Source organism: Sminthopsis crassicaudata, chromosome 2, assembly GCF_048593235.1.
Source record: "Sminthopsis crassicaudata isolate SCR6 chromosome 2, ASM4859323v1, whole genome shotgun sequence".
Lineage (NCBI taxonomy): Eukaryota > Metazoa > Chordata > Mammalia > Dasyuromorphia > Dasyuridae > Sminthopsis > Sminthopsis crassicaudata.
Window position 1 is genome coordinate 271881591 of NC_133618.1, and position 27660 is coordinate 271909250.

The 27660-nt window shown below is 41.0% G+C and overlaps 1 protein-coding gene across 6 annotated transcripts in view; it reads left to right on the forward strand.

The window, feature by feature from the left end:
- MAPKBP1 (mitogen-activated protein kinase binding protein 1) overlaps positions 1-27660 on the forward strand; it is a 74815-nt gene that overhangs the window by 38751 nt on the left and 8404 nt on the right. For 3 of the 6 annotated variants that reach the window (XM_074289355.1, XM_074289354.1, XM_074289360.1), the window contains 28 exons: positions 8737-8799; positions 9133-9190; positions 9800-9970; positions 10287-10424; positions 10698-10880; positions 11172-11189; positions 11694-11854; positions 12098-12287; positions 12577-12720; positions 12947-13125; positions 13300-13391; positions 13676-13801; positions 14053-14123; positions 14314-14435; positions 14752-14827; positions 14918-15029; positions 15149-15212; positions 16458-16592; positions 16813-16949; positions 17384-17439; positions 18670-18915; positions 19389-19555; positions 19853-20001; positions 20185-20385; positions 20666-20750; positions 21138-21418; positions 21610-22212; positions 22670-22761. In XM_074289355.1, the coding sequence (XP_074145456.1) occupies positions 8737-8799; positions 9133-9190; positions 9800-9970; positions 10287-10424; positions 10698-10880; positions 11172-11189; positions 11694-11854; positions 12098-12287; positions 12577-12720; positions 12947-13125; positions 13300-13391; positions 13676-13801; positions 14053-14123; positions 14314-14435; positions 14752-14827; positions 14918-15029; positions 15149-15212; positions 16458-16592; positions 16813-16949; positions 17384-17439; positions 18670-18915; positions 19389-19555; positions 19853-20001; positions 20185-20385; positions 20666-20750; positions 21138-21418; positions 21610-22212; positions 22670-22761 (4120 nt within the window). The remainder of the gene's footprint in view (positions 1-8736; positions 8800-9132; positions 9191-9799; positions 9971-10286; positions 10425-10697; positions 10881-11171; positions 11190-11693; positions 11855-12097; positions 12288-12576; positions 12721-12946; positions 13126-13299; positions 13392-13675; positions 13802-14052; positions 14124-14313; positions 14436-14751; positions 14828-14917; positions 15030-15148; positions 15213-16457; positions 16593-16812; positions 16950-17383; positions 17440-18669; positions 18916-19388; positions 19556-19852; positions 20002-20184; positions 20386-20665; positions 20751-21137; positions 21419-21609; positions 22213-22669; positions 22762-27660) is intronic. The other 3 variants (XM_074289359.1, XM_074289358.1, XM_074289357.1) reach the window with 3 other exon arrangements.

Below are 27660 nucleotides of genomic sequence, written 5' to 3' on the forward strand. Positions count from 1 at the left end.
CATAATAATACTAAGGTGCTTAGTTTCCAGTATGGTAAATAGCACTAGACATAATCCATGTAAAAATTCTCTGGGAGAATCATCAATTTTTTAAGAGTATAAAGGAGTCTTGGTACCAAAAGTTCAAGAACCATTGCCATAGAGACAGTAGTTCTAATAGTGGAAGTAAATATGATTTCAGAGGGAGAAGGTATAGAGAGATGAGAAGAGCAGTAATGGGTCAACTGGTCCACAAATAGTAGAACAGAAGCATACAGGTGCCAAGGACACACAGCTAGTTAATCACAGTGCTGAGTTTAGAACCCAGTTCCTTCAGCTCTATCCTTTCATCTCTATTCCTGTCGTAACTACTCTAGTACAGGCTTTCATTATCACTTGCCTGGACTATTTCTGTAGCTTCTTTCTTGTCTGTGTTCATTTTTTGTCCAACCTATCCTTCATTTTGTAGCCAGAATAGTCTGGCTGTATAATTTGGTTTCAGTGGCTCACTCTTGCCTATAAAATAAAATTCAAACTTCTGCCTAGCATTCAAGACCCTCCCCAGCATGGTGTTGACCTCCCTTTTCAGCCGTAAGTGCTCTGTGCCCCAGCCAAAATGAAAAAGTTCAGCCCTTTTTTTTTTTTTTTTTTTTTTCCTGAGGCAAATGGGGTTAAGTGACTTGCCCAGGCTCACACAGCTAGGAAAGGTTAAGTGTCTGAGGCCAAATTTGAACTCAGGTCTTCCCGACTTGAGGACTGATGCTCCTCCACTGCGCCACCTAGCTGCCCCCCAATAAAATATAATTTAAAAAAAAAAACCATCATCATGAGTGTAGTTGTCTTTGTCAGCCTCTCAGAAACACTGTCTAGTCATATTTACTCTGCCTATTTGTTCTGCAATCACTATTTACAACTATTTCATAAGGTTTTAATACATACACTTTCAATTCATTTTTGAGCTTCACTAATAAAAACTTCATGAGAGGAGGGATACTACTTGGCTCACACTTAATTGATGGTTCTTTAGTACAGTGTGGAAACATTGTTTCTGATAATGTATGATCAGAACCTTTATTAGAAGATGAGCTGTGGTACAGAGATATTCTCCAACCCCATAGTGACTTTTGCTTTTCAACCACAGTACCCTTGGAGGCCTCTACATTCAGACACCGTCATTCTGGGTTAAGGACCTTTGGAAAAAGACAGATGACCACAATTGCATAAGGGAAAACAATTGTGAAAAACTTAAGAACTCAGATCAAAGCAGTGATCAATTATGACTTAAGAGGACTATCAGTGAAGCACATTTCTACAGAGAGATGGCAGACTAAAAGTGTAGAATGAGGAATATTTTTTCAGATTTAAGTGCTATATTTGATTTATTGTCACAGAGGGTTGGGCATGGTAGAAAAGAAGTTAAGAAATATCAAAGATATGTTTAAAAGTATAAATAAAACAATTTTAAAAGAAAAAAGCATACTAGAAGGTTACAAACATGTGATTTATAAGGTCAGGAAAGGCTTTCTGGAAAATGTGGCACTTCAATTGGTCTTAAAAGGGATGGCTAATTTTTAGCAATTTGTAATTTGGGTAAAGTTGTGCACTCTGATTGTGAGATAATTTTCTCTAATTTTCCTTCCCTCCAAAGCCATTCTCTTCAAATTCTCAAGCCACTTCCAGGACTTGTTTAATTAAACTCCCTTTACATCCCTTGAAGATGGAGTAATGTCAGTGGGGACATAGTCCCATATTTGAATGTAAACACTTTATCCCTTATGATTGATTCATTTCTGTTTTTCTTGTTTACCATGAATGCTGTATTTGAACTTCAAAGTTTTTTTTCCCAGATCTTTTTATCAGGAATTCCAAATTCTTCACTCCTTTCCAATGGTGGTTGCTAAACTTTGTGTTTCTGACTGTGGCTCCTTGATACTTGAAGTCTTTTTCTGTTTGCTTACGGTATTTTTTTTCTTTGACCTGTAAGATCTGGATTTTTGGCTATGATATTCCTGGGAATTTTCATTTGAAGACTTCTTTTCAGGATATGAATGGTTTATTATATCTATTTTCACTTTGCCCTTTGTTTCTTAGCAATCTGAGCAATTATTTCTTTTAAAGATTCCTAGAAAAAGGTCTAGACTTTTTTTTCCCAATTATGGCATTTCAATAATCTTATAATTCTTAAATTTTTCTCCACAATCTGTTTTACAGGCCAATTGTTTTTGCTATAAAGTACTTTAAAGTTTCTGCTCTTTTTTTAGTCTTTTGGATTTTTTTTTAAAGTATTTTTTTGTTGTTTCTTGGAGTCATTGACTTCTATTTTGTCCATTCTAATTTTCAATGATATCTAATTTGGGTAAAGTTTTATACTTCTCATTCCAACCTGTTAATTCCCTTTACAATTCTCTCTTCTATAACTCTCATTTCTTTTCTATTTTCTCCCTTTCTCTCAAGCACTTTAATTTCATTTTTTTAATTATAGCTTTTTATTTACCAGATATATGCATGGGTAATTTTACAGCATTGACAATTGCCAAACCTTTTGTTCCACTTTTTCCTCTTCTTCCCTTCACCCTCTCCCCCAGATGGCAGGTTGACCAATACATGTTCAATATGTTAAAGTATAATTTAATTTCATTTTTAAAAACATTATTTACCTCTTGCTTCATCTCTTCTAAGAATCTTCCAGGAACTTGGGCCCAGTTTGTGTTTTTCCTTGAGGCTTTGTTTCTAGATGTTTGGGACCCTTTCTCTTTTTCTGCATTTGTGTCTTTAGCTTCCCTGTCAATATAATAATTCTTTATGAGTGAGAGGGAGAGGTCTATGGATACTGGCTAAGAGTCCACAAAAACCATTCCAGCACCAGGGAAATGCTGTGAACTGGGGGTAAAATAAGGCCCCAGATCCATACTGGACCCTGGAGCAAAAAAAAGGGGTTTCTGTGCCAGCCTTCAGCCCGATATGAAGCCTGTAGAAGAGTAACCAGGGCAAGAATTCCAGGCTAAAGGGAACCTAAAATTCTGTCATTCTGAACCAGAGTTTCCTGGCCAGCTTAGAAGGATTGTGTTTAGCAAGGGTTTACTGTTACTCAGATTTAAACTTAGTTCAAATCAAGGGAGCAGCATTCACTTTGCCTTGGATTAAACTAGAAACGCTAAAAGCTTGTGGGTCTCTGGCCTTTCCCTAAAATTTTAGAATAACATAACACTCAGTATCCCAAGAAAGCAAAACAGAATTTGTCAGAACTTCCCTCTAGAAGTGCAGAGGATCCAGCCTGTCTCAATCAGGAAGGAGGCTGGAAGAATGAGCAAATAAAAAAAAAGTCTCACCCATAAAGAATTATTATGTTGGCAGGGAAGCTAAGGACACAAATACAGAGAAAAAGAAGTAGTATTGCCATTATGTGTTTATATTTGTATGACTCAGTCTAAGAACATGTGAGATTTTTGTCTGTGTCTCCAAATAATGGCTTAAAACAGTGGAAAGAGGCTTATTACATATAGCTCAGTGAAGAAGTTGGAGGAATGGTCCATAGACATGGGGAGCCCTGTGGAGCTTACCTAATTTTTGGAGGCACATAGGAGATAGAAGAAAAGGGAGAATTTTGTGGAAGGAGTCAGCTGGTCTGGACTTCAAAGTGCTTTTTGGGATTCTTGGGTACCTTTCTTTATAGTAGGCAAATTGTCTAATATTCATGGACCTGAGTAAAATCCCTAGTGGGAACTAAAGGAAGCCCACAGATTATTAAAAAATTTATTTTTAAAATTTAGTCACAGTGTAGGTAAGCGTGGGATAATGTGTATATGTTTTGTTGTTTGTCTTATTACTGTTCTGTGGTTTGGGGACTATTCTCCAAACCTGTAATGTAGTGGATTATAGGATTATAAACCATTATTTTGGTGTTATTAGATGAGAAACCCATTGAAGAAAGATACCTTGTGTTATCTCATATCTTCTATTATGTTACAATTTTTGTTTACTTCAGGATTAACACAGTGCTAGCACAAATAGGAAGCCTTTCCTGATAACCTCCAATTATTAGCATTTCCCAGCAGATTACTTTGTTTTCTCTTTGTGTATATTTTGAATAATTTATCTGTGTGCAACTTGTTCCCCTTCCCCCAGTGAAATGGAAATTTAAAAAAATATATTGATATCTTATTTTTGTATCAACTTGATTTCCCAGTATTATCTATTTTCCCTCCCAGAGAATCATCCATTCTTAAAAAGAATTAAAAAAGAAGAAGAAGAATTTTGAAATGGTTCAGCAAAAGTAACTAATATACATCAACTAAGCCCAATGTTATACATGAAGTCTTCTAGTTCCATTTAGATAGGTTGAATACCTCAGGTTTGATATTGGCACAAAATAAGAAATTTAACAATCTAATAACAAAAGGCGTTTTTCTTACCTCCAGCAGAAGGACATTCAGAGCCTGGAGATAGTATTCACAGAATCTAGAATCAGCTGTGTTTGGTCATAGTCTATGTTCAGAAGCATGAGTGCTGTTTTTATACTTTGGTGATCAGGCAGCTACTTGAATTGAATGGCTGCTTGAACCTTAGTCTCCCTGGATTATCTAAATCTTGAAGATGGTTTCATTCCCTTTTAGAGAAAAAGTAGTCTAACATAATTTCTTACCTTTGCAAAATAATGAGGGAGGTGCATTCTCATATGTGTCATATGTGGCTGACTGAATTTGATAGTTATAATTTTGTAACATTCTGTGTAAGTTATTGTTGTTTCCATTTGTGTTATTGTAGTTATGTATATTATGTTTCTGGTTCTGCTGATTTTACTTTATTTCAGCTCATATAAGTCCATATTTCTCTGTATTCTTCAAATTCATGGTTTTCCATAGTATAGTATTATTCCATTGAATTAATATATCATTTGTTTAGTTATTACTCAGTCAGTAGATATCTCTTTTGTTTCCATTCTTTGCCACTATTAAAAAATGTTGCTATAAATGTTTTTATTATTGATCTTCTTGCGTATGTGAAGAATGTAAGCCACTTGAGAGCAGGGTTTTCATTTTTGTCTCTGTATGCCTGTTGTTTAAAACAATGCCAGGAACATGGTAGATATTTAATATATGCTTGTTGGATAGACTGCTTCTCAGTATGATTAAATGACCATTTTCCTTGAACAGTGTCTCAGTAGAATAGCCTTATTAGAAAAAAAAAAAATTAAGAGGAAAAAAAATCTGTATATTCATTCTGTTTTTTCCCCAATTTCCTGAAACTTTTGATATTTGACCTTAATTTAGTAAGGAAGAGATTCCAACCAATTCCCATGCATATTTTCTACAACTGCCATTCTCCTGAAGGAGAACATATGGGATTTAGGACTGTTCTTCATATTACTTTCTAAGCTTACCTTTTTCTCCAGCAGTAATCTCAGAATACTTCAGTTCTTCCTTCTCCAGTAGATATATTCCGAGGAAGGAAAAAAAAGCAACTTTGCAGATGCACTAAGAGCTGAGGTAGCAGAGATAAGATCATCTGCTCTGGAGCTTGTGTAGGCCCCAGTTCCCTAAATTGTTTTTGACACAAGCCAGAGGATTTCTGTTGCTATCCTATTGTAATGACTTACTGTAGGTTCTTTATAACAGTTTATTTTTTGCTTCCCTGGTGATACTCTTATTACTACATGGTATTGAACCCCCCCCCCCACTTGCTAGGTAGTAGTAAGAATTGCTTTTCCCCTTGATCTTACACTCTCACAATCTGAGATAACCTTTGTCAGATCTTTGTGTATGATACACTGGAGACAGGAGCAAGTCTGAGATGATAGTGACTTAAAAGCAAAAGAAAACAAAAGAAAGCATGGGGCCAGGGGAATAAGAAAAGATAAACAGGGAAAGAGAACTATATGAAGAAAGAGGAGTTATGATGTGACTAAAGGTTGTCATTGCTAAATAATATGACAACTCTGAGCAAATCCATATTTGTAATAGATGCTTAATACATATTCTTCTTCCTTTCCCTCTCCTCCACGAAGACCATAAATGTCAACATCCCTAGCTAGAGAAAATTACCTTTTAGAGGTAAATTCTTCAGTTATCTTTCAGATTAGTTTACCCATGCTTAATTTGGCTTTTAGATTAGAAGCATCCATTTAAAAAGGTATTAAACAGTGATTATATTGGATAGCAACTTTTATCTGTTTAGGTTCATATCAAACAGTAGTGATATTAATTTTTTGGACTACTATTGGTTTCTGGTTGGCTTCCCTAATTAATGAATTTCCTAATTAATGAATATTAGGTCCTAGAAGGGATTTTCACTTTTTTTCTTCACCATTCCTGATTTTACAGGAATTGTGTTCATTTTTGTCAGCCAGTTCTGGGGATCCTGCACTACAAATTAAATGACAAAAGGAGGAAGAAGGTATTATGGGTCCCAGGATCCTACAGGAAGTTAGACAAACTTCCAGTACGTAACACCTTGATTGCCCAAGAAGATTGCCCAAGCCTTGCTGCCTCACTTCCTGCGGCTCTGGAAAAATTCTTTAGATTAAGTTCCATCAAGTTTTAATGCTTGGATATGGAAGTTATATCTATGGCTAGAGAAAATGCTTTTACTACTATTAAGGATATTTAGTCCTATTTGAAACCACGATAGGATGCATCCTTGTCTAGACTTACCTAGAGCCACATGGAACCAAAGATTCTTATGTCTAAAATCTTAGGAACTAGGACAATAGCAGAGGAATATCAAGAAGCAAGTACCTTTTCCATCTTCATGCTTCCCACCCTTTTTTCATCATGTGCCATTTATTAGTTCTGCCTCTAACCCACTTCCTGAGCCACAAGAGAAGAGGTGTGATGGGTTGCCCATGCCCTTTCTTGGAACATAGAGTAAGCACATACCATTCTTTGCTTTAATTGCTTCCTAGCCTTAATCACTAAATAGATGTGGCCTCAGTCAAACATACCTATTAAAGATCTTAGCTTGAAAAGGCCAAAGTCTCCCATTGCATCCAGGGCCATCTCCAGTCATCCTGATCTATGACCACTGGACCCAGATGTATCTGAAGGGAAAGGGAGGCAGGTGATTTTACACAGCCTTCCCTCACTTAAATTTAATTTACTTCCTTGTCATGACATCATCTCCCTGATGTCATTCCACTTTGAGAATGAAGGGCAAACAACAACAACATAACTATAAGTATGTGTGGACCCAAGATGTGGGTGGATGACCATTTGAGGTCCAGCCTTTGCCTGTAGTATATATCAATCAGTGAGTCATCAAGCATTATTTATTAAACTCTTCCTCTGTGACAGTCACTGTGACTGGTACTGTACCTGGAAATGATAAGAAAAACAAAAATCCCTGCTTTCAAGGATTTCACATTCTAATAGAGGGTGACAACGCTTAGGTGACTAGGTAGCTTTTTTTTTTTTAATAGCATTTTAATTTTTTTCCAATCCCATGTAAAGATAGTTTTCAACATTCATTTTTGTAATATTTCAAGTTCTCAATTTTATTCCTTCCTACCCAAGACAGCTAGCGATCTGTTATAGAGTATATGTGTACAGTCATTTGAAACATATTTCCATATTAGTCATGTTGTGAAAGAAAAAATCAGAACAAAGGAGAAAAACTATGAGAGGGAAAAAGAAGTGTAAATACTATGCTTCAATCCATATTCAGGCTCTATAGTTCTTTCTCTGGAAACGAATAGCATTTTCCATCCCAAGTCTATTGGAATTGTCTTGGATCACTATATTGCTGAGAAGAGCTAAATCTTATCAGTCTATCATCACACAGTGTTACTATGACTGTGTGTGATGTTCTTCTGTTTCTGTTGTGCGGAGTCTTGAAGGAAGCCAGAGGCAAAGGTGAGGAGAAAGGTCAAGGCATAGCTGGATTGCAGAGTGCATGGAAGAAAGGAAAGGGTATGAAAGCTGGAAAGGGGCCAGGTTACAAAGAACTTTAATGCTAAACAAAAACTGTTTATATTTGATCCTAAAGATAATAGGGAGCCACTGGAATTTGTTGAGTAGAGATATTATATTGCTAGTTGAGTGGATTGATGTGGAGAAACACTTTAGGTAGAAAGAAGGTCTATCGAAGTAGGCCAAGTTTTCCCTGTGATGTGTATATATATATATATATATATATATATATATATATATATATATATATAAATTTTTTTTTTTTTTTTTTTTTTTTTTACTAGGAACTTATCTAGCCATTGTTTAAGGGGAAGTTTAGTCCCTTAAACCTGGATAGAGTTAGAAGCAGGAATGATGCTTAATATCAGACTAGTGGTAGGGGCTCTAGAGAAGCCCTCTTACTTTCAGTGGAAGATGGTAAGGGTGTACTATTGGAGGGACATATTCTTATCTAATAATAATTGAATGAAAGTGTAAGGAGCATATTATATGCTAGAAGGAGAACTAGTTCACTCTCTAGGGACCAAATTCAAGAAAACTCTCCTGAGCATTGTAGCTAGTAACTTTGAGTTTACATTTCACAGGGTCTTCTCTGTTAACTATCTGTTACTACCTGAAGCTCCCTGAATCTTCTAACCAGTCCAGCTTCCTGCCAGTTATGAGGCAACAGGGGAACCATTAATGTTTTTTTTGTTTTGTTTTGTTTTGTTTTTAAAGACAAATGATATAATCATCACTCTGCATAATTAAGATAAATGTTTCCATAGATTGGAAAAGGGAAAATGTATTGGGAGAATTTGTTGCATGAGGTCACCTATGGAAATCTCACTATTATTCTTGTACTGTGTTTCAGATGTGTCGTCGTTTTATTCAATCCCCGGAAACACAAGCAGCACCACATCCTCAACAGTTCCAGGTAAGTGAACACTGAGGTCCAGGTAATTCAGGAAGAGCCTTACTGTGGCTTTGGAATTAGACTGATATCACCTCTCCTCACCTAGGTAGGGTTGATAGAGAGATCTGTGACCTTTTTTCTTTGGAGGATGGGTATTGGGATCTCTCCTTTTACCAGCAAGGAAACCTGCATTTCTGTCATGGGGCCTCCTTTGCTTAGGTCCCTTGACTGCCCAGACAACCTCCTTTGTTGCTGTTACCTGACTAGGTTATCTGGGATGCACACATGTGGATTGTAGAATTGATATGCAGTTGTGCCCATCCTAACTTTCAGACTTATTTTATTCTCTTGTAGGAAAACCATCACTGCTCTTGCCTTCTCCCCAGATGGCAAGTACCTGGTCACTGGAGAGGTGAGTGAAGGAGGGAACCAATAACCCGAGGCTAGGATAAGGTATCTTTGGCCCTCCCCAAGAGCTAGTTCTGGGCCCCTTTGAAGCTTAACTCTCCTGGCCTGATGACCAATTCCTTTTTGTGACTGTCCTTGGATAATGTATCTTGCCCTCTAGGGCCCTCTGCTGGGTACAGACCAAGCTTCTTGCTACCTCTAGGCTGTAGCTTAAAGGAAGCAATGGTGAACCAGGAACTTGAATTGTAGAAGAGTATTGTGTGCATCCTCGGTCTTCAGTCCTTTCTTCATTCCTATCTCCATAAGAATCAGACACTCCCTTCATTGTCTTTATCACTCTAATATTCATTCAATAAACGTTTATTAACATTCTAGTGCAATACAAATGTTATCTGTTGTATTTTATCATCATTATTGTTATTTGCTTAACTCTGGCAGTATAGGAAGTTGAAAAGTATAGAGTTCATATATATAGGGATACCCAAGAGGTTTCTTACTAGGAGAGATAAAACAGGTACACAAGTAGCTAATGCAAAGTAGAATGTGAAATAGGGGACTGCTATCTGCAGGTGTCCTTCGTCCTCATCTGTAGCTTCCTTAATGCTTTCTTTAGAGTGGGCACATGCCTGCTGTACGAGTATGGGATGTGGAGGAGCGTAACCAGGTGGCAGAACTACAAGAACACAAATATGGTGTTGCCTGTGTGGCCTTTTCCCCCAGCTCCAAGTACATTGTCTCCGTGGGCTATCAGCATGACATGATTGTCAATGTCTGGTCCTGGAAGGTGAGTAGGAAATGGAGGGGAATTAATGTGTGGACCCCATCAAGAACCCAGTCCAAGAGGCAGGTTGGGGAAGAATAGGGAGATATATATGTTTACCTGCTTTTAGTTACATTCTGAAAAGTGACATGGGGTATAGAAAGGGATAGTAATATAGCCAGCTTTGGAGGTTGAAGGAGCTATCAGAATACTATCAAGAGATCCCTGTGGGAATTAATTTTCCATCATGCTCAGGCCCTTTAGGCTCAGAATCTTAACCTTCTTTAGGTCCCACTATAGCCTTCAAAGAGCCTAATTATTACTTTGGTTATCTCCTCAGAAAAACATTGTGGTAGCTTCCAATAAAGTTTCGAGTCGAGTGATGGCTGTATCCTTTTCTGAAGACTGCAGCTACTTTGTCACTGCTGGCAACCGGCACATCAAATTCTGGTACCTGGATGACAGCAAGACTTCAAAGGTGAGAGTGATGTTGAAACTGGCCACCACATTAAGAATTACCACTAATTCCAGCCCCTACAAGCCCTTACCTTCTGTGTTCTTCCGTATATCTGGTTTTCAATCATACTTCATGGGATTGGGGCTTCAAGAGAAGCCCCCGTCCCAGACTTAACCACAGCTTAGGCCAAGGAACCTAGCTATCTGTAACTTTTATCTTCCCTCCCTGCCTGAGGCCTATTCACTCTCTCCTATATGATTAGGGTATTTGAGCATTAGTAATTTGTGCCCACAGGTGAATACCACAGTGCCATTGCTAGGTCGCTCAGGGCTGTTGGGGGAGCTTCGGAACAATCTTTTTACTGATGTGGCGTGTGGCCGAGGAAAGAAAGCAGACAGCACTTTCTGTATCACCTCTTCTGGACTGCTGTGTGAATTTAGTGATCGAAGGCTATTGGACAAATGGGTGGAACTTCGGGTAAGTGTGGGTCTGATCACTGAAGAATGCTAGGCAAGATAGCAGGTTGGCTTATAAGAAAAAATACTGCCTAGAAAAGTTCGCTAAGGGGAGCTAAGCCTAGGACTCCTGAAGATTATAACGCCATTGACAACCAGCATGAAAGGGAAAGAGGCCTTGTGTGGGAGGGGATTCCTCTGAGAAGAAGCAAGACCCAGGGAGATGGAACCTACCTTGCCACAGAGCTCCTGGTTAGGTGTATAACTGCTTCCTTTTTGCTCTCTCCTTCTGCTTTTCCCTTCCTCTACTCAGAATACAGACAGCTTCACAGTAAGTGATGCCCAGACTTTCCTTTTCTCTGTCACATTTTCTGATAGTTCCTTGGAATCTTTTTGCTTAGCCCTTCCTGTTTTATTTTCCTGGTCACTTTCCCTGCTCCCCTGTTACTTTACCTGAAACCACTCTGAGTGCTTGGCGAGTGTGCCTTGTGGCCAGGTTAAGCAGATTGTGTCCTGGACTTTCTGGAGACTTAAGTGAGTGTCTCCCACTCCCTTCATCCTGTCTAGTCACTGCTAGAAGGCAGGTCTGGGCAGCAGCAACCATACTTCCTTCTTTATTTGCCTAGGTTTTGCCATTTTCTCCTGTGGGCAAGTGACTGTTTGATGGAAGCAAATGGAAGAGGGAATGGTGGGAGCAGTTTTTTAAGAGTGAAGAGATATGGTAGAAACATGTCCCTGAGTGGGGGGAATGTTAGGAAGACCTTATTCATTCTGCCCTTCTTCATGAAAAATTGGTTTAGCCCACTTTTTATAACTGAGTACCTTTTATCCATAGACTACAGTGGCCCACTGTATCTCAGTGAGCCAAGACTACATCTTCTGTGGCTGTGCTGATGGAACTGTGCGTCTCTTCAATCCCTCTAATCTTCACTTCCTCAGTACATTGCCCAGGCCACATGCCCTGGGAACTGATATTGCCAGCGTCACCGAGGCTAGGTGAGTTGTGTGTGTGTGCCCTTTTGACTTCTCTTTTTTCCTCCTTTTCTCTCATCTCTTAATTTATAGCAAGCGAAGAGAAAATCAACTTCTTTGGTCTTTTCAGTTGGAGGTTTGATAATGAACCAGAGGTCCTCATATTCTGTTCCTTTCTTTTTATTTTTTTCCTGGGCTACCTATTCCTTTTATCCCTCATTGCATCAGTTTCCCCTTTACCAGGTTACCCTCTCTTTTCCCTTACAGCCGCCTCTTCTCCAGTACAGCTGATGCCAAGTACCCAGATACCATTGCCTTGACCTTTGATCCCAATAATCAGTGGCTGTCCTGTGTATACAATGATCATAGCCTCTACGTATGGGATGTAAGGGACCCCAAGAAAGTGGGCAAAGTGTACTCAGCCCTTTACCATTCATCTTGTGTCTGGAGCGTAGAGGTATGTAATATGAGGGAAGTTCTGTTTTTTTGAAAGGTAGACTGTGAATATCCATGTCCCCTGTGGGGTATAGGTGATTCTAACTTCATTCTACTTTCTAGTATTAGAAGGAAGACCTTATGTTAAGGATTTTATCTCTTTTGGGTCCTAGGAAAAGGCCTCACTGGATGAACTTGAACTTTCAGTATTCATATATCTCAGACTTCTTCCTACATACCCCTCATATATCCATTCTTGGGCAGAGTTGGATTTGCACCCCTAGTTCTGTCTCTTCTCCCTCCACTCCTAGGTATACCCTGAAGTAAAGGACAGTAACCAGGCCTGCCTGCCTCCCAGCTCCTTCATCACCTGCTCCTCAGACAATACAATCCGCCTATGGAACACTGAGAGCTCTGGCGTCCATTCTGCATTACACCGCAACATCCTCAGCAATGTGAGAATCAGGATTCTTGGGATCCTGCTTCATATTGGGAGCTGCTCATCTCCTTACCTGTCCCCACCATTTATTTTTCTTAAGTTCAGGAGCCTGTTCCTCATAATCCGTGTATCTTATCCCCACAACCATATGGTCTATGACTCCTCCCTTTCCTTTGGCTAGATATGTTGTACTTAGTATGAGGATATCATGGTTACCTCACTCAACTTTTCCCCCCAACTAGGACCTGATCAAGATAATTTATGTGGATGGGAACACCCAGGCTCTGCTGGACACAGAGCTGTCAGGGGGTGGAGATAAAACCGATGGATCACTGGTAGATACACGTGTAGGAATCCGTTCTGTTTGCATCAGCCCTAATGGACAGCACCTTGCTTCAGGGGACCGAGTAGGCACACTTAGGTGAGTGTTGCCATGAGATATGAGCACCATCCTCACTGTCACGTCATAGCCTGGGGGAGCTATGGTATTCACATGGTGAATACCAGTTTTGAAGGGTTCTGGCGGAAAGAGTTGGGGAAGAGAGTACATTAATGAGTAAGGGGTTTTCTTTCCCATGTAAATTCATTCTTGCAGAGTACATGAGCTGCAGTCCTTGAGTGAGATGCTGCGGGTTGAGGCCCATGACTCAGAGATCCTATGCCTGGAATATTCCAAGCCAGACACAGGTGAATGAGGGTGGTTCTGGGTGGTCAATCCAGTTCCGTACTACTAATTTGGGTCTGTAGCTGAGTAATATTTCTCCCCCCTTCAGAATGGGAAGAAACAAAAATAGTCCCTGATTGTTCTCCCTTTGTGCTTTGGGGTTCTGTTTTTCAGGGGTTATTTTTTTCTGCCATTTCTCCCTTCCTTCCCACTCCCCACTCACAAACAAATCCAGAATTTATGACCTTATATCCCTTGAATATCTATCAACTGGTTGATAAATTCTTCCTTTGGGCTCTGGTCTAAGGTCTAAAACTGCTGGCCTCCGCAAGCAGAGACCGTCTCATCCACGTGCTGGATGCTGGACGAGAATATAGTTTACAGCAAACTCTGGACGAACATTCTTCTTCAATCACTTCAGTCAAATTTGCAGGTAAAATTCTAAGGATGAGGGAACAACTATGGCCATAAGCGTCTTCCTGTAAGTTGGGGGGAATGCTGGGTACCAATCGGGCTAGGTGCTTGGGAGGAGGAGAGTGTGGCACAGATTTCATGGTGGTGAAGCTGTCAAGACTGTGAACTGTCTGATTAGCTGGTCTCATCTCGAAGTGGGGAACAAAGCAAAGGAAGGGATGCCTACAGCAGAGATAGCTAGAGTAGCTAACTAACCCTTCTCTTCCATAGCAAGTGATGGACAGGTCCGCATGATCAGCTGTGGAGCAGACAAGAGCATCTACTTCCGTACTGCACAGAAGGTAATGGACCATGGGAACTCCAGGTTTCAGTGGGATAATGGAGGATGGGCCCTGATAGTTGCCATAGAAGCCTCCATCTGCCTAAAAGGTGCTACAGGGAGATCAGAATGAAGGCTCCTAGAGATAAAGGGTTTCTGAAAGGGGAAAGTGTTTGGTTCTGGACCCTGTCCACACACTGTGTCCCCTACAGTCTGGAGATGGGGTGCAATTTACCCGGACACACCATGTGGTACGAAAGACAACCCTGTATGACATGGATGTGGAACCCAGCTGGAAGTACACAGCCATCGGCTGCCAAGACAGAAATATTAGGTAGGTCTCCTCTCCTTTGGTGGATCAGTCCTGCTCACCTGTTACCTACGGTATATATACATCAGCTTTAGAAAGCCCTGGGTCTGACCCGAGGCCAGGGTTAGAGTGGTCCTGATTGATCCTTGGGATTCTCCCTTGTGCTCACTGCTCTTGTCAGGGGGGTGCTGCCTGTCTGGATTTGGAGTTGGGGGCAGGGAGTGGGGAGAAGAAGAGAGAAAGCGATTCACTTGCCACCAGCTTTGTGCTGGTCACTGCCTCCTATAATATATGCACTGTGTGGGCCAAAGAAAGTGAGTCTTCCCTGGCTTCCCCTTAGGATCTTTAATATCAGCAGTGGAAAGCAGAAGAAACTCTACAAGGGGTCCCAGGGTGAAGATGGCACCCTCATCAAGGTAAAGAGATCCTCAGGCTGGTGGTGGCAGGAGGGCTTTCCTGCCCCAGCCTGCCTCTCACCTCCCTCCACCAAATACCTCATTCTTTAGGTTCAAACGGACCCCTCAGGCATCTACATTGCTACCAGCTGCTCAGACAAGAATCTCTCCATTTTTGATTTTTCTTCAGGAGAGTGTGTAGCTACCATGTATGGCCATTCAGGTAAGCTCTTCCTTCCCTCCAAGTGGCCCTCAAGCCTCAACAGTTCCCCTCCCCTAGTTTGACAGGTCCCTGGTGGGGATAATAGGAAGCTCAGGAACGGTATTCTGTGTCTTCCTCAGAGATTGTCACTGGCATGAAGTTCAGCAATGACTGCAAACATCTCATCTCTGTATCAGGAGACAGGTGAGCAGGAGAAGCCTCCCTTAGGAGAATGCCATGCTTCCCACCATAGCTTCTCTTCTGAAAGGTTCTGGACCAAGACTTTCTTACCTTGAGCTTCTGAATAGCCTTCTGGCATTGGGTGCCCCTCTCTCTGGTTCTTGTCTACAAAATTTGATCTGGGCACTCTCTGTTTTTGCAGTGACTATTGTCCTTGCCTAAAATGCAATTCCCACCTCATAGCCATCTCTTAGAATGCCTTGTTTCCTTCAGAGTTCAGCCACCTTCTACACAAGATCCTCACTGCTACTGTCTTCTCCATTTCCATCAAATTATTGTTTGTATGTGTGTATGTATGTAGCAGCAGTACCAGATCTCAAACTCCATTATAAGGCAATAGTTTAAAACTATTTGGTGCTGGCTAAGAAATAGAAAACTAGATTGGTGGAATAGAGTAGTCATATAATTTACAACAGCAAATAAACATAATAAGCTTGTATTTGATGAGTGTGTAAAGGCCTAAGATTTGGGAATAAGAATTCATTGTTTCACAAAAATTTCTGGGAAAATAGGAAAGTGTTATGGCAGAAACTGGGCATCTTATACCATTTATCAAGATAAGGTCAAGATATAAGACCCAGACATAAAGAGAGATTCTACAAGAAAATTAGAACATGGAATATATTACCAATCAGATTCATGAGTATGTGAATAATTTGTGAATAAACAAGAGATAGAGCAGTTATGTGTAAAATTGATAATTTCAATTACACCAAGTTTAAAAAGCTTTTACACAAACAAAAAAATCAAACAAGATCAGAATTTAAGAAGAAATGGGGAAATGTTTATATTTATCAGATCAATATTTCATATCTAAAATATGTAAAGAACCTTGTCAAATCCATAATAATGCAATTCTCCAATTCTTGTATTTATTTTGTCACGTCTAAACATATATTTCTTGTTTCCTTTGCTGTAATACAAGTTTCCTCAGAATGAGGAGTCTTTCATTTTTACCTTTGTAACCCTGATACCTATCACAATTCCTGGATTGTAGCACATGATTCCTAAATATTTAATGGTTCATTGATTGGTTAATTAAGCAAGGGGTTTCGGTTGAGAGTGATTTGATATCATCAGTCCTATTCGGACCTGCTGTTCTCTTGCCCACCAGCCCAAGGAGAGAGTATCATGATAATATTGTATATTCTTTAGATTGTTTCTTATCTTTATTTCCTCTTGTGATTTTTCTTATAATTCTGTCCTTAGCTGCATCTTTGTATGGCGTTTGAGCTCAGAAATGACTATCAGCATGCGGCAACGTTTGGCTGAGCTTCGGCAACGCCAACGAGGGGGGAAGCAACAGGGGCTATCACCCCCTCGAAGGGCTTCTGGGCTCAACCGGTAAGGAGCAAGGAAAAGGTGTGCATTAGGGGATTGCTTATTGCCTGTGTGGGACTTTGCCCACATTTACTCCTGCCTTTACCTCATTGCTTGGGCCATTTGTGAACACCTCCTTCATAAACCCCAACCCTCTAATTTGACTTGCTCTAATACTGATCAGTTATCACTGACATCCTTCTCTCATATCTGTCCCTGCTCCTGGAATCCCTCTTGATTTTAGTCGAGAAGCCCCTACAGTGCTTTCTCCAGTACCAGCCCTTTCCTCAGACAGTGACAAAGATGGGGAAGATGAGGGTACTGAGGAAGAAGAGCTGCCAGCCCTGCCCATTCTTGACAAAGGTACCAAGAAGGATCCAGGTATATGTCTCCTTGGTGTAAAGGAATAAATTATAGAGGACCCAGGGGAAACAATACTGGGGGAGTTCCCAACCTGGAATTATACATCCCAGGCAGTATAAAAGCTTGTCAAGAACATCTGATAATTGGCAACCAACTATATTCTCTTTTATTTCTTATGTCCACATGCATGGTTAACTCTCCAACTTATTTCCTTTAATATTGACCATGAACCACAAGACTCACTGGAAGGAAAAGGGTATAGGAACTACAAAATTTGGGAAGCCCTGAAGTTAGGGGAATGGGGACATCAGGTTGAACTGAAAGATCTCAGGAATCAAGATGTAGAAGGGAATAGGATGATTGTTTGGGAGTTGGACAAGTCAGAATTGGGGGTAGAAAGTTGGTTGAGCTTAACACAGAGCCCTTTCCTAATAATTCTTCCCCTATAACAGCTTTAGCCCGAGGTCCAACCCTACCCCGAAGCCTTTCTCACTGGGAAATGAGTCGGGTGAGTGTCTCTCGCTAATGTTTATTTGGATTGATCATGTATTGAGGGTCAAAATCAGTTTCAATTAGGAAGCCCCCCACCATTTTCCTTCCTGTAGGCACAATCAACTTTGGTGCCCACTAGGGTTGGAAGAACAGGGGCAAAATTGCTTTTACCATTATTTGGAAGGAGATTCAGTTAGTTGACTATTCAGGGACACATGATGTAAATGGTCAGTCAGGAAATGGGTCAGAAGCTCTAAAAGCTCTGGTGAATTGAAGGGTCAATAAAACCTCAAGGGCCAAAATCACTATGACAAGCTGCATAATTAGAATCTGAAATAGCACTAATTGGATCCAGGCTGCCATGGTCTCATGAACCTAGGAAAGTCTTTAACCTCCAATTTTTTCATCTGTAAAATGAGGAATCTGAATTAGATTGCCTCTCATATCTTAATCTCCAATCCTATGATCCTGTAAGTTGTATATTGCTTTAGGATTGATCTTAAGGGACAAAAGGTTTTTTATAGCTGTCATAGAGCTTATTTAAAAGAAACAAAATTTTTCCCTCCTAGTAGACTCTCCTAGGATAGAAAAGGTCTGATTCCTTTTACTGCTAGTGAAAGGTCCAGTCAAATTGGATTATGGGAATTGATCTTGTACTTCAGGATTACAGTTCTCTGAGTCAGAGATGGCTGTGATATGTCTTCAGGGAGTGGAGGGACTTTGGATTCCCTGTTGGATATGTGTCCTCCTCCAGGATTTAGGGTATTCTCCACATTACTTATGAAACACCTGCTGTATGTAAGCACAAGGAGGACATATAGAGATGGAAATGAGGCATTGGCTGCCCTTGAGTTTGTTTTGCTTCAGGGAAGGAAAAGGGAATAAACATTTATAGAGCACTAGTTGTATACCAGGTACTATGCTAAGGCTTTTTAGATATCCCTGTTTGATCATCAGAACAATTCTGCAAGTTAGGTAATGTTATTATCCCCCATTTTAGTATGGAGAAAACTGAGGTAAACAGAGATTAGATGATTTGCCTAGTCATCACTCAGCTAGTAAGTGTTTGAGGTCAGATTTGAACTCTGCTGTATCCTTGGTGCTACCTAACTGCTTAAAAGTGAGTGTTGCTTTCTTTATATCATCCTTAGTTGTTGAGATTTCCCAAGTAATCCATCATAGTAGGCGGAAGCTCCCTGAAGCCTTCTTTGACTATTACTCTTATTCTCTGTTTTCTTGGACTCAGGAAGGAGTAGAATTTCTGGACCCAGCTCCTGCTGCCAGCCAAGGTCCCCGAAGACGAGGACGATGGGCCCAGCCAGGTGTAGAGTTAAGTGTTCGTTCCATGTTGGACCTTCGGCAATTGGAAACACTGGCCTCAGCACCTCGGCCACCCAGTGAGGACTCTCTGGCACAGGAGTCACAGACTCAGGCCCCGTCTGTCCTTGAAAAACATAGCCAACAGGCCTCTGTGGATGTCCATCCCAGCCAGGTAAGGTCCTTTTCCCCGATGACCTCTATCAAGAGCCAAGTCTGTCCTATTTTATACCTGAAGTCTAGGGTTTTTTTCATCTTTCTTTTGAGTTACAGATTCAAATTGGAGCACATCTGGGTCTGGTATGGCATATAGAGTGAAACAAATATGACATTTGTTCCAGTTTAAGTCCCCTGATATATAATAAGTAATGGCTGGGGATAGGCATCCATAGGATATAAAAGAGCACAGTTTTTCCAGGAGCTTGAAAACATACAGGTATACCTCCACCTGGTATCTCACCCATAAATCTGTCTCCAGATTTTCAGTCAGACCTCTGGCCTCTGGTCTATATCTTGGACTATGGGGTTCTCAACTTCTCTTCAAAATTAGTGTGCTCTGTGCTTCTTCCTAACCTTACTTCCATCCCTCTCTGAGGACCTCTTTTTATATCAGGAAACTTAACTATAGCCTTGTCCATATGTTTCCAGAATGGAAGTGTTTCCCGGTCCCTGACTTCCAAGTCTTGTGCCTGCTCTCAAGTTATCCAGATGATTTCTCAGGAAGAAGAGGTCTTTGCTCAAGAGTTGGAGCCAATGAACAATGAAGATGGTGTTGTGTACCCTGAACCAGGCAGTTGCCCTCCCATTGATACCAGGCAAGGATTTTATTCTACCCCACCCAGCCCTCACAGGGTTCTGCAGCCCCTACCCCTCTAGTTCTTCTAGAGTCTTTCCCAACTTGGTTTCAGGTGTGTTCTTCCTCACTGGGTTGTGGGAGATTAGATCTCTTTCTTATTCTCCCCCTACCTGTATCTCTCCAAAATAATAGACCCAAGTGATAGTCTACCATTTTCTCGGAAATGAGGAAGAAAATTAACAATCTAATAAAGTGGTTAATCACGTTTTCTTGCTCTTCTCATTCTCCCTACTTGCTGGGTTTTTTATTCTCCTAGCAATGAGTTCCAGGTACAGGCCCTTCCCCATGGCCCACTGGGTAGAGTGTACCCAAGTAGCAGAAGCATCGAGAAACACAGTCCTGATAGTGCCTGCTCTGTGGACTATAGCAGCAGCCGCCTTTCCAGTCCAGAGCATCCCAATGAAGGTAAGAAGATCTTATCATCTTAAAATTCATGGTTCCTAAAGATTTCTTTGGTAGACAGAGGGAGCTTACAGGTGGAAAAAGGCTATACCTTGAGGCCAGGACCACATTGAAAGGGCTAAATGGTGGAACAAGATGGGAGTATAAGTATCTCCTTTTCCCCCATTCTCATCCCCTTTTCCCCAGATTCTGAGAGCACAGAGCCCCTGAGTGTGGATGGAATCTCCTCAGATCTTGAAGAACCAGCTGAAGGGGAAGAAGAAGAGGAGGAAGAAGAAGATAGAGGAACTGGCTCTGGTGGGCTACAGGGAGGCAGTCCCCGTACACCTGACCAGGAACAGTTCCTCAGACGGCACTTTGAGACCCTAGCCAATGGAACTGCTCCAGGTGTGGTCAGAGGATCACAATAATCTTCCATCCGTTCCCTGTCTGCCCATGAAACTTAAGGACAGAGTGTGGCCTAGAATTTCTCTTCCGAGGGCAGGAGCCCCAGGGCTGGTTGGAAGTTTGTCCTGGGGTTTCCATGTTCCTGGAGGTTGATTCTGGGTCCTGAGGACTGGGAAGTAGTTCTCAGATCTGTGCCTAGCTCTTATGGGTATTCAGGGTTTTGGCAAATAGTAGGAACTTACATACTTATTGATTGACTAACTTACTGTCTCCACCACAGGTAGCCCAGGCCGATCCCTGGAGAGGATGGAGCCTCAAAGCATATCATCTCGATTCCTATCCCAGGTTCAGAGTCCTGCACTCAGGTATGTCATTCTTGGCTTAGGTGAGCCCAGACTGAGTATGGAGCGCTAGATCTCTTCAGTTGTTCACTAGCCATAGAACCAGAGAAGTAAAAGCATCTGCCTGGGTTGCTGCTTAGGGAGTGATTAAAAATGATCCAGGATTTCCCCCAAGGCTGCTGTCAGGCATCTCTGCTGCTGCTGCTTTGGTTCAAAGGCCCACCCCTGCCTGCAGCAAAGATGAGGCCTCGCCCTCTGCCCCGCTGACCTCCCAGGAGTGGTAAAAATGGAGCTTGAGTGACCTTCTGGATGTGATGGGGGGGCACACATGGCTATGGCTGAGCATCGAGCCATCAGCCATTCAGTCCTCTTCATATTCCAGTGTAGCTCTATCTTATCTCATTCCTCCAGGGAGCTCTCTCTGTCTTCCATGAGATCAGTACTGCCACAGAAACCCATCAGGGTGCTCCAGAGTCCCAGTGAGAAGCCCAGCAGTGGAGCCATCAGCCCCCAGAAAGTCCCCCCAGAGGCTGAGTCAATTCCGGGGGGCTCTAACCCCCAGCCTGTGGCCTCTGTACTCCGACGGCGCCGCCTGCACCTGGAGAACAGCTGGACACACAAGAAGACAGCCTTACCTGGCTCTGGTGCCAGCCTCCAGAAAGCCCAGTCAGTACATAACCTGGCATCACAAGGTGAGGGGCTCAGCTTGATGTGGCTCCCTCCTGTGCAGGGGAATAGGAGAGCTTGGCAGATCCACTGTAGATTATCCCTGTATGTGACCTTGAGTCCTTCCAAGCCCTTAGATGTTCCCTGGGCTGGAGCACAAAGCCATGACCTTTTTGGATAGCTTTTCTCCAGCTTGACCTTAGTTATGTTTCTACAGATGAGCCACCTCTACCTGGTCCAGTACCTCTACAACAGAGTGAAGTCCAAGAAGGGCTGGGCTCTCTAACTCAAGCTGACGGTCGCCCAACTCGGCCCCGTTCTTATCTGAACCCCACCACCAGCTCCATGGCTAAGATGTCTCGTAGCACCTCTGTGGGGGAAAACCTAGGCCAGGGGGATTTGACTGAAACTCAGGTCTCTAACCCCATCAGGATCACATCCATCGGCAAGCCAGCTCTGCCAAGCCGGGCTCACCTTGTTCTGGATATTCCCAAGCCACTGCCTGACAGGCCCAGCCTGGCTGCTTTCTCCCCTGGGGCAAAGGGCCGGGCCCCTTGTGAAACTCAACAACTTGGCTCCCCAGGGGGCCTGGGGAAGAAGTCTGTCACACCAGAGGGGAGGGCCTGCCCAGGGGAGGGCCCCCTTCTCACAGCCAGGACAGAGTGCCAGGCTCAGCCAGGGCCCCAAAGCTCTTGTGTCCAGGAACTACCAGCCACATGCCTCCCCCGAGGGCCTGAGAACTTGCAGCCCCTACCCCCAGAGAAGATTCCCAGCCCCATGGAACCTTCCAGGCCAGGGGCTTCCCTGAGCCAGGACTCAGGTGTGCATAGTTCCTCACCTCTCATCTCCTGCCCCTTCCCCCTTCTCTTGTTTCTGTTGGCCACTCTCGGGCTCCATCCCATTTCTGTGCATCCAGCCTCTGCTGTGTCTCGTCCTGTTTGCTCCTGTCTCGTTCCATAAGTCACTCCCTTGATGGTGAGACCCTCCTGCTGAACACTATGTTCTTCCAGTGCCTGTCTTGTCCACCTCGGTGCCAACTGAACTCTGGGATTGCCCCTTTTCACATGTGCCTCTTGTATTGGGGTGGGGGTCGATATGGGGATGGTATATAAGCAGGGAAATAGTCTCAAAAGGAAGGGTCCATGGCTGAGAAGATAGCTGAAATGAGTAGAAGGGTTGGATGCAGCTCTGGAGTCTTTCAGTTTTGGGGTTCCATTGGGTGGGAGGCCCAAAGGAAAGCTTACAGGGATTCACTCAGCAGCATCTGTCCCTCCCAGAACCGGTGATGATGGTGAGCATGGAACAGTGTGAGCGCCTTGTGGCAGAGCTTCGGAACAGTGTACGCCAAGTTGTTCAACTATATCGTTTGGTGAGTGACCCTGGAGGAAGCAATTACAAATATCTTCCATTTTGCAGGATGATGTCTGTTATGGATATTAACAAAATGGAACAGGACAAAGAAATGAGTCAGGCAAAAAGGACCTCATTGATAAAGTTGAAAATGATATTTGAATTGTCCATAAAGATGGACAAAAATCCAGGAACAAGATTCTTATGGAACCAAAGATAGGACTAAGAGCCATGGTGGGACCAGAGCAACTATAACAGAGGTTCTCAAACTATGGCCCTCGGGCCAGATGTGGTAGCTGAGGACATTTATGGGGCCCTCTGGGTTTTGGCAAATGGACTGAGGGGCGGAGACAGAATGTGAGGTTTTGTTTTTACTATAGTCCGGCCCTCCAACAGTCTGAGGGACAGTGAACTGGCCACTATTTTAAAAGTTTGAGGACCACTGAACTATAAAGTGGAAGTTTGGCACAGCTTGAATAATAGCCAGGTCTCAATGAATGTGAATGATGAATCTCCTGAAGGTGGTCATGATACTCAAATATGCACTGCATCATTCTGCTAAGTTGGATCCATTTACCCTATTTTACATAATTATAATTTTAAATGGTGTGAATTTGAATATATGCTATGCTCTCTGATCTCTCAGCAATGCCAAGCTAGTAGCTTAAACTTAGCATTCACCTTGGAAAAGAAGTCCAAAGGAAGTGTATCATCAGCTTTCCCAGAAAAACCAATTTCCCTTTACTCTGTGAAGAGGTAGAAGTAGGGTGGAGACTTTTGAGTGATAAGATATGAAAAACAATCAAAAACAAATCCTGTTCTTATTTAACTGAGGCCAAAATGGAGTAAAATTAATGCAAAGAAATTTCTCACAGAAGTACTAAGTTTACCTAAAATCTCTATCTCTGTTCTTGTTCAGACATGGGCATGTGTATAGTTTTTTCTACCAAAGTGATTCACTCTTCCAGAAAAAGCGAGAGTTCATGTCAATCTGACTGCCAAATTTCTTGAATAATTCAAAATCTGTTTTTCCTACAGCCTTCATTAGCTCCTTATTTTTTTCTTTACCTCCTAATTTTATCTCATTCAGGATTTATCTGCCACTGGACAAGTGATGCTGCCATTTTCCAGCCTTTTGTATATACAATTTCTCTCATGACTGGAATGTTTTTAGTCCTCACTTCCACCTCTTTGGATCCCTAGTTTCCTTTAGGCCTTAGCTCAGATACCACCATCTTTTACAGTAGGTCTTTTCAAAATTACTTTGCATTGCCTTATCTCTGTCTGCACACCAAAGAACTTTAGGAAATGGAGCAATTGCCAAGTCCATATTTGCTGAACAGAATCAAAGGAATTTTATTAAGATTTCGCATAGCTATTGAGTTTATCTGTTGGGTAGGGAACAGAAAATACTACAGCTTCTTCACCAAAGAGGGAGTTCATTTTAGCTGACAAATTAATGTATTTCTCTTTCAGCATTATAGTTAGAATGAAGAACAAGTATTGTGATCTTAACTTTATCTTTTTGGACAGTGTGACTAGTCTCTCTCCTATGTGTTTACACAAAATATATCTGCATAACACATACACACACATCTTGTGTGTGTGTGTGTGTGTGTGTGTGTGTGTGTGTGTGTGTGTGTGTGTATCTCTCTCTCTCTCTCTCTCTCTATATATATATATATATATATTTTTTTTTTTTTACTTCTTTATTTTGCTTTTTTTTACTTTTACTCTACTACTCCAGAGTTTTAAAAAATAACACAGAGATTGGACTGTATTTCTTTATTTTTTTTATTATTATAGCTTTTTATTTACAAGATATATGCATGGGTAATTTTTCAGCATTGACAATTGCCAAGCCTTTTGTTCCAATTTTTCCCCTCCTTCTCCCTACCCCTTCCCCCAGATGGCAGGTTGACCAATATATGTTACATATGTTAAAATATAAATTAAATACAATATATGTATACATGTCCAAACAGTTGTTTTGCTGTACAAAAAGAATTGGACTTTGAAATAATGTACAATTAGCCTGTGAAGGAAATAAAAAATGTAGGTGGATAAAAATAGAGGGATTAGGAATTCTATGTAGTGGTTCATAATCATCTCCCAGAGTTCTTTCACTAAGCCTAACTGGTTCAGTTCATTACTGCTTTATTGGAACCGACTTGGTTCATCACATTGTTGAAAATGGCCACATCCATCAGAATTGATCATCATATAGTATTGTTGTTGAAGTATATAATGATCTCTTGGTCCTGCTCATTTCACTCAACATCAGTTCATGTAAGTCTCTCCAGTCCTTTCTGAAATCATCCTGTTGGTCATTTCTTACAGAGCAATAATATTCCATAATATTCATATTTATCATCAATTTATTCAGCCATTCTCCAATTGATGGGCATCCACTTAGTTTCCAGTTTCTGGCCACTACAAAGAGGGCTGCCACAAACATTCTTGTACATACAGGTCCCTTGCCCTTCTTTAAGATCTCTTTGGGATATAAGCCCAGTAGTAACACTGCTGGATCAAAGGGTATGCACAGTTTGATAACTTTTTGGGCATAGTTCCAAATCATTCTCCAGAATGGCTGATGTATTCACAATTCCACCAACAATGTATCAGTGTCCCTGTTTTCCCACATCCCCACCTGCATTATCTTTCCCTGTAATTCTAGCCAATCTGACAGGTGTGTAGTGGTATCTCAGAGTTGTCTTAATTTGCATTTCTTTCATTAATAATGACTTGGAGCATCTTTTCATATGGCTAGAAATAGTTTCAATTTCTTCGTCTGAGAATTGTCTGTTCGTATCCTTTGACCATTTATCAATTGGAGAATGGCTTGATTTCTTAGAAGTTAGAGTCAATTCTCTATATATTTTGGAAATTAGGCCTTTATCAGAACCCTTGACTGTAAAAATGTTTTCCCAGTTTATTGTTTCCCTTCTAATCTTATCTGCATTAGTTTTGTTTGTACAAATTTGATATAATCAAAATTTTCTATTTTGTGATCAATAATGATCTCTAGTTCTTCTTTGGTCATAAATTCCTTCCTCTTCCACAGGTCTGAGAGGTAAACTATCCTGTAAAGAATGCTAGCTATTGGGGCAGCTAGGTGGCGCAGTGGATAGAGCACCATCCTTGAATTTAGGAGGACCGGAGTTCAAATCTGGTCTCAGACACTCAACTTTTCCTAGCTGTGTTTCTCTGGGCAAGTCCCTTAACCCCAGCCTCAGGGGGGAAAAAAGAATGCTAGCTATTAATATATGTGATTGTTTATATATAAATATAGAACAAAAGAGGGAAAAGGTGGGCCAATCAAGGCTTGATGTAAGGACAGCTTTTCTACTTAGAACTAAACAATTAAGAATTTTTCAAAAGTGGACTAGCCAGCCAGCCTTGGAAGGTAATGAATCCCCCTTAATTAGAAATTTTCAAAAATGCTGAATGGCTATTTATTCAGTGTATTATAGGAAGGATTCTTTTTAGATATGAAGTGAATCCTTCCAATTTGAAAATTTAGTGGTTCTTATTCTGATTTTAAATATCTGATTTTCTTCAAAACATTTGATAAAGCCTTTCATACTAACCTTTTAGACAAAATAGAGAGATGAAGGCTAGATCATCAGGGCTTCTTAAACTTTCCATTCGCAACCGTGCTTCACCAGAGAAATTCTCATGTGACCCTGGCTATATATAAGTATATAAATCAAAAATCTGTCAATAATAAATCATAATTTTGTAACGCCCATATTCAGTTAAAAGACTCCATGTGGGATCACAACTTATTTGAAGCTGGGGGCTAGATAATGAAACAGATGGATTTGAAACAAGTTGAATCATGGGACCCATTGAATTATTCATGGGTTAATGTCACTTTGGAGGTTTCTACATAACACATCATTGTAAATGCTCATAAGATCATCACTTCAAAGCTGAAATAGGTCTTAAAGGCCATCTATTCAAACTCTCTCATTTTACAAATGAGAAAACTGAATTGTACTTCCCCAAGTTCGTAGAAGTAGAAGCAGGGCACAAATAAATATTAGGATTTTTTTAACCTAGGCCCCCTCTAAATCCAAGATTATGTTTTACTGTATACGCCATTAAAAACAAAGTATATTTATTTGTTAACAAATATTTTATTGGTCTGGTTTTAAATTTTATTTTATTTTCATTTCCAAAATCTTCCTTCTCACCTTATCTGTGGAGAAAGCCAAAAAAAAAAAAAAAAAAAAAAAAAAAAAAACTTGTTACTATTGTGTAGACTGAAGCAAAACAAAATTCTTCCATTATTATCTGTCTCTACCACCCCTTTCTCCCCATCCCACACACAATCCAATAAATAAAAATAAAGGTGTTTCCTATCTGCCTTCATGAGTCTATCACTTGTTTTTTCTGGAAGTGGGTAATGTGTTTCATCATGATTCTGTTGATCAGAGTTTATCTGCTAATTGTTATAGCATAAATTGTTTTCTTAGTTCTGCTCATTTCATTCTGTTTCACTTCATTCAAGTCTTGCTAGGTTTCTCTGCCACCTTCCCTATCATGATTTTTTAAAATACTAATATGATACTAACCCACTATATTCATGTGCTCTGACTTGTTTAGTTATTCCCCATTGATGTGTGAACCCTCTTAGTTTCCCATTCTTTGCCACCACAAAAAAAAAGCTTCTATAATTATTAAATAAAATAAATAAGGATCTTTTGGTTTTTTTGATCTCTGAGTTATAGGTCTAGTAGCAGAATCACAGAGTCAAAGAACATGAATAGTTTAATAATTTTTGGAGCATAGTTCCAAATTACTTTCCAGAATGTAATAGTGGAATATACCATTAACAGTATATTAATGTACCCATTTTCCTCTTAGCCTCTTCAGTACATTTATAATTATCCTTTTTTTGGTCAGCTTT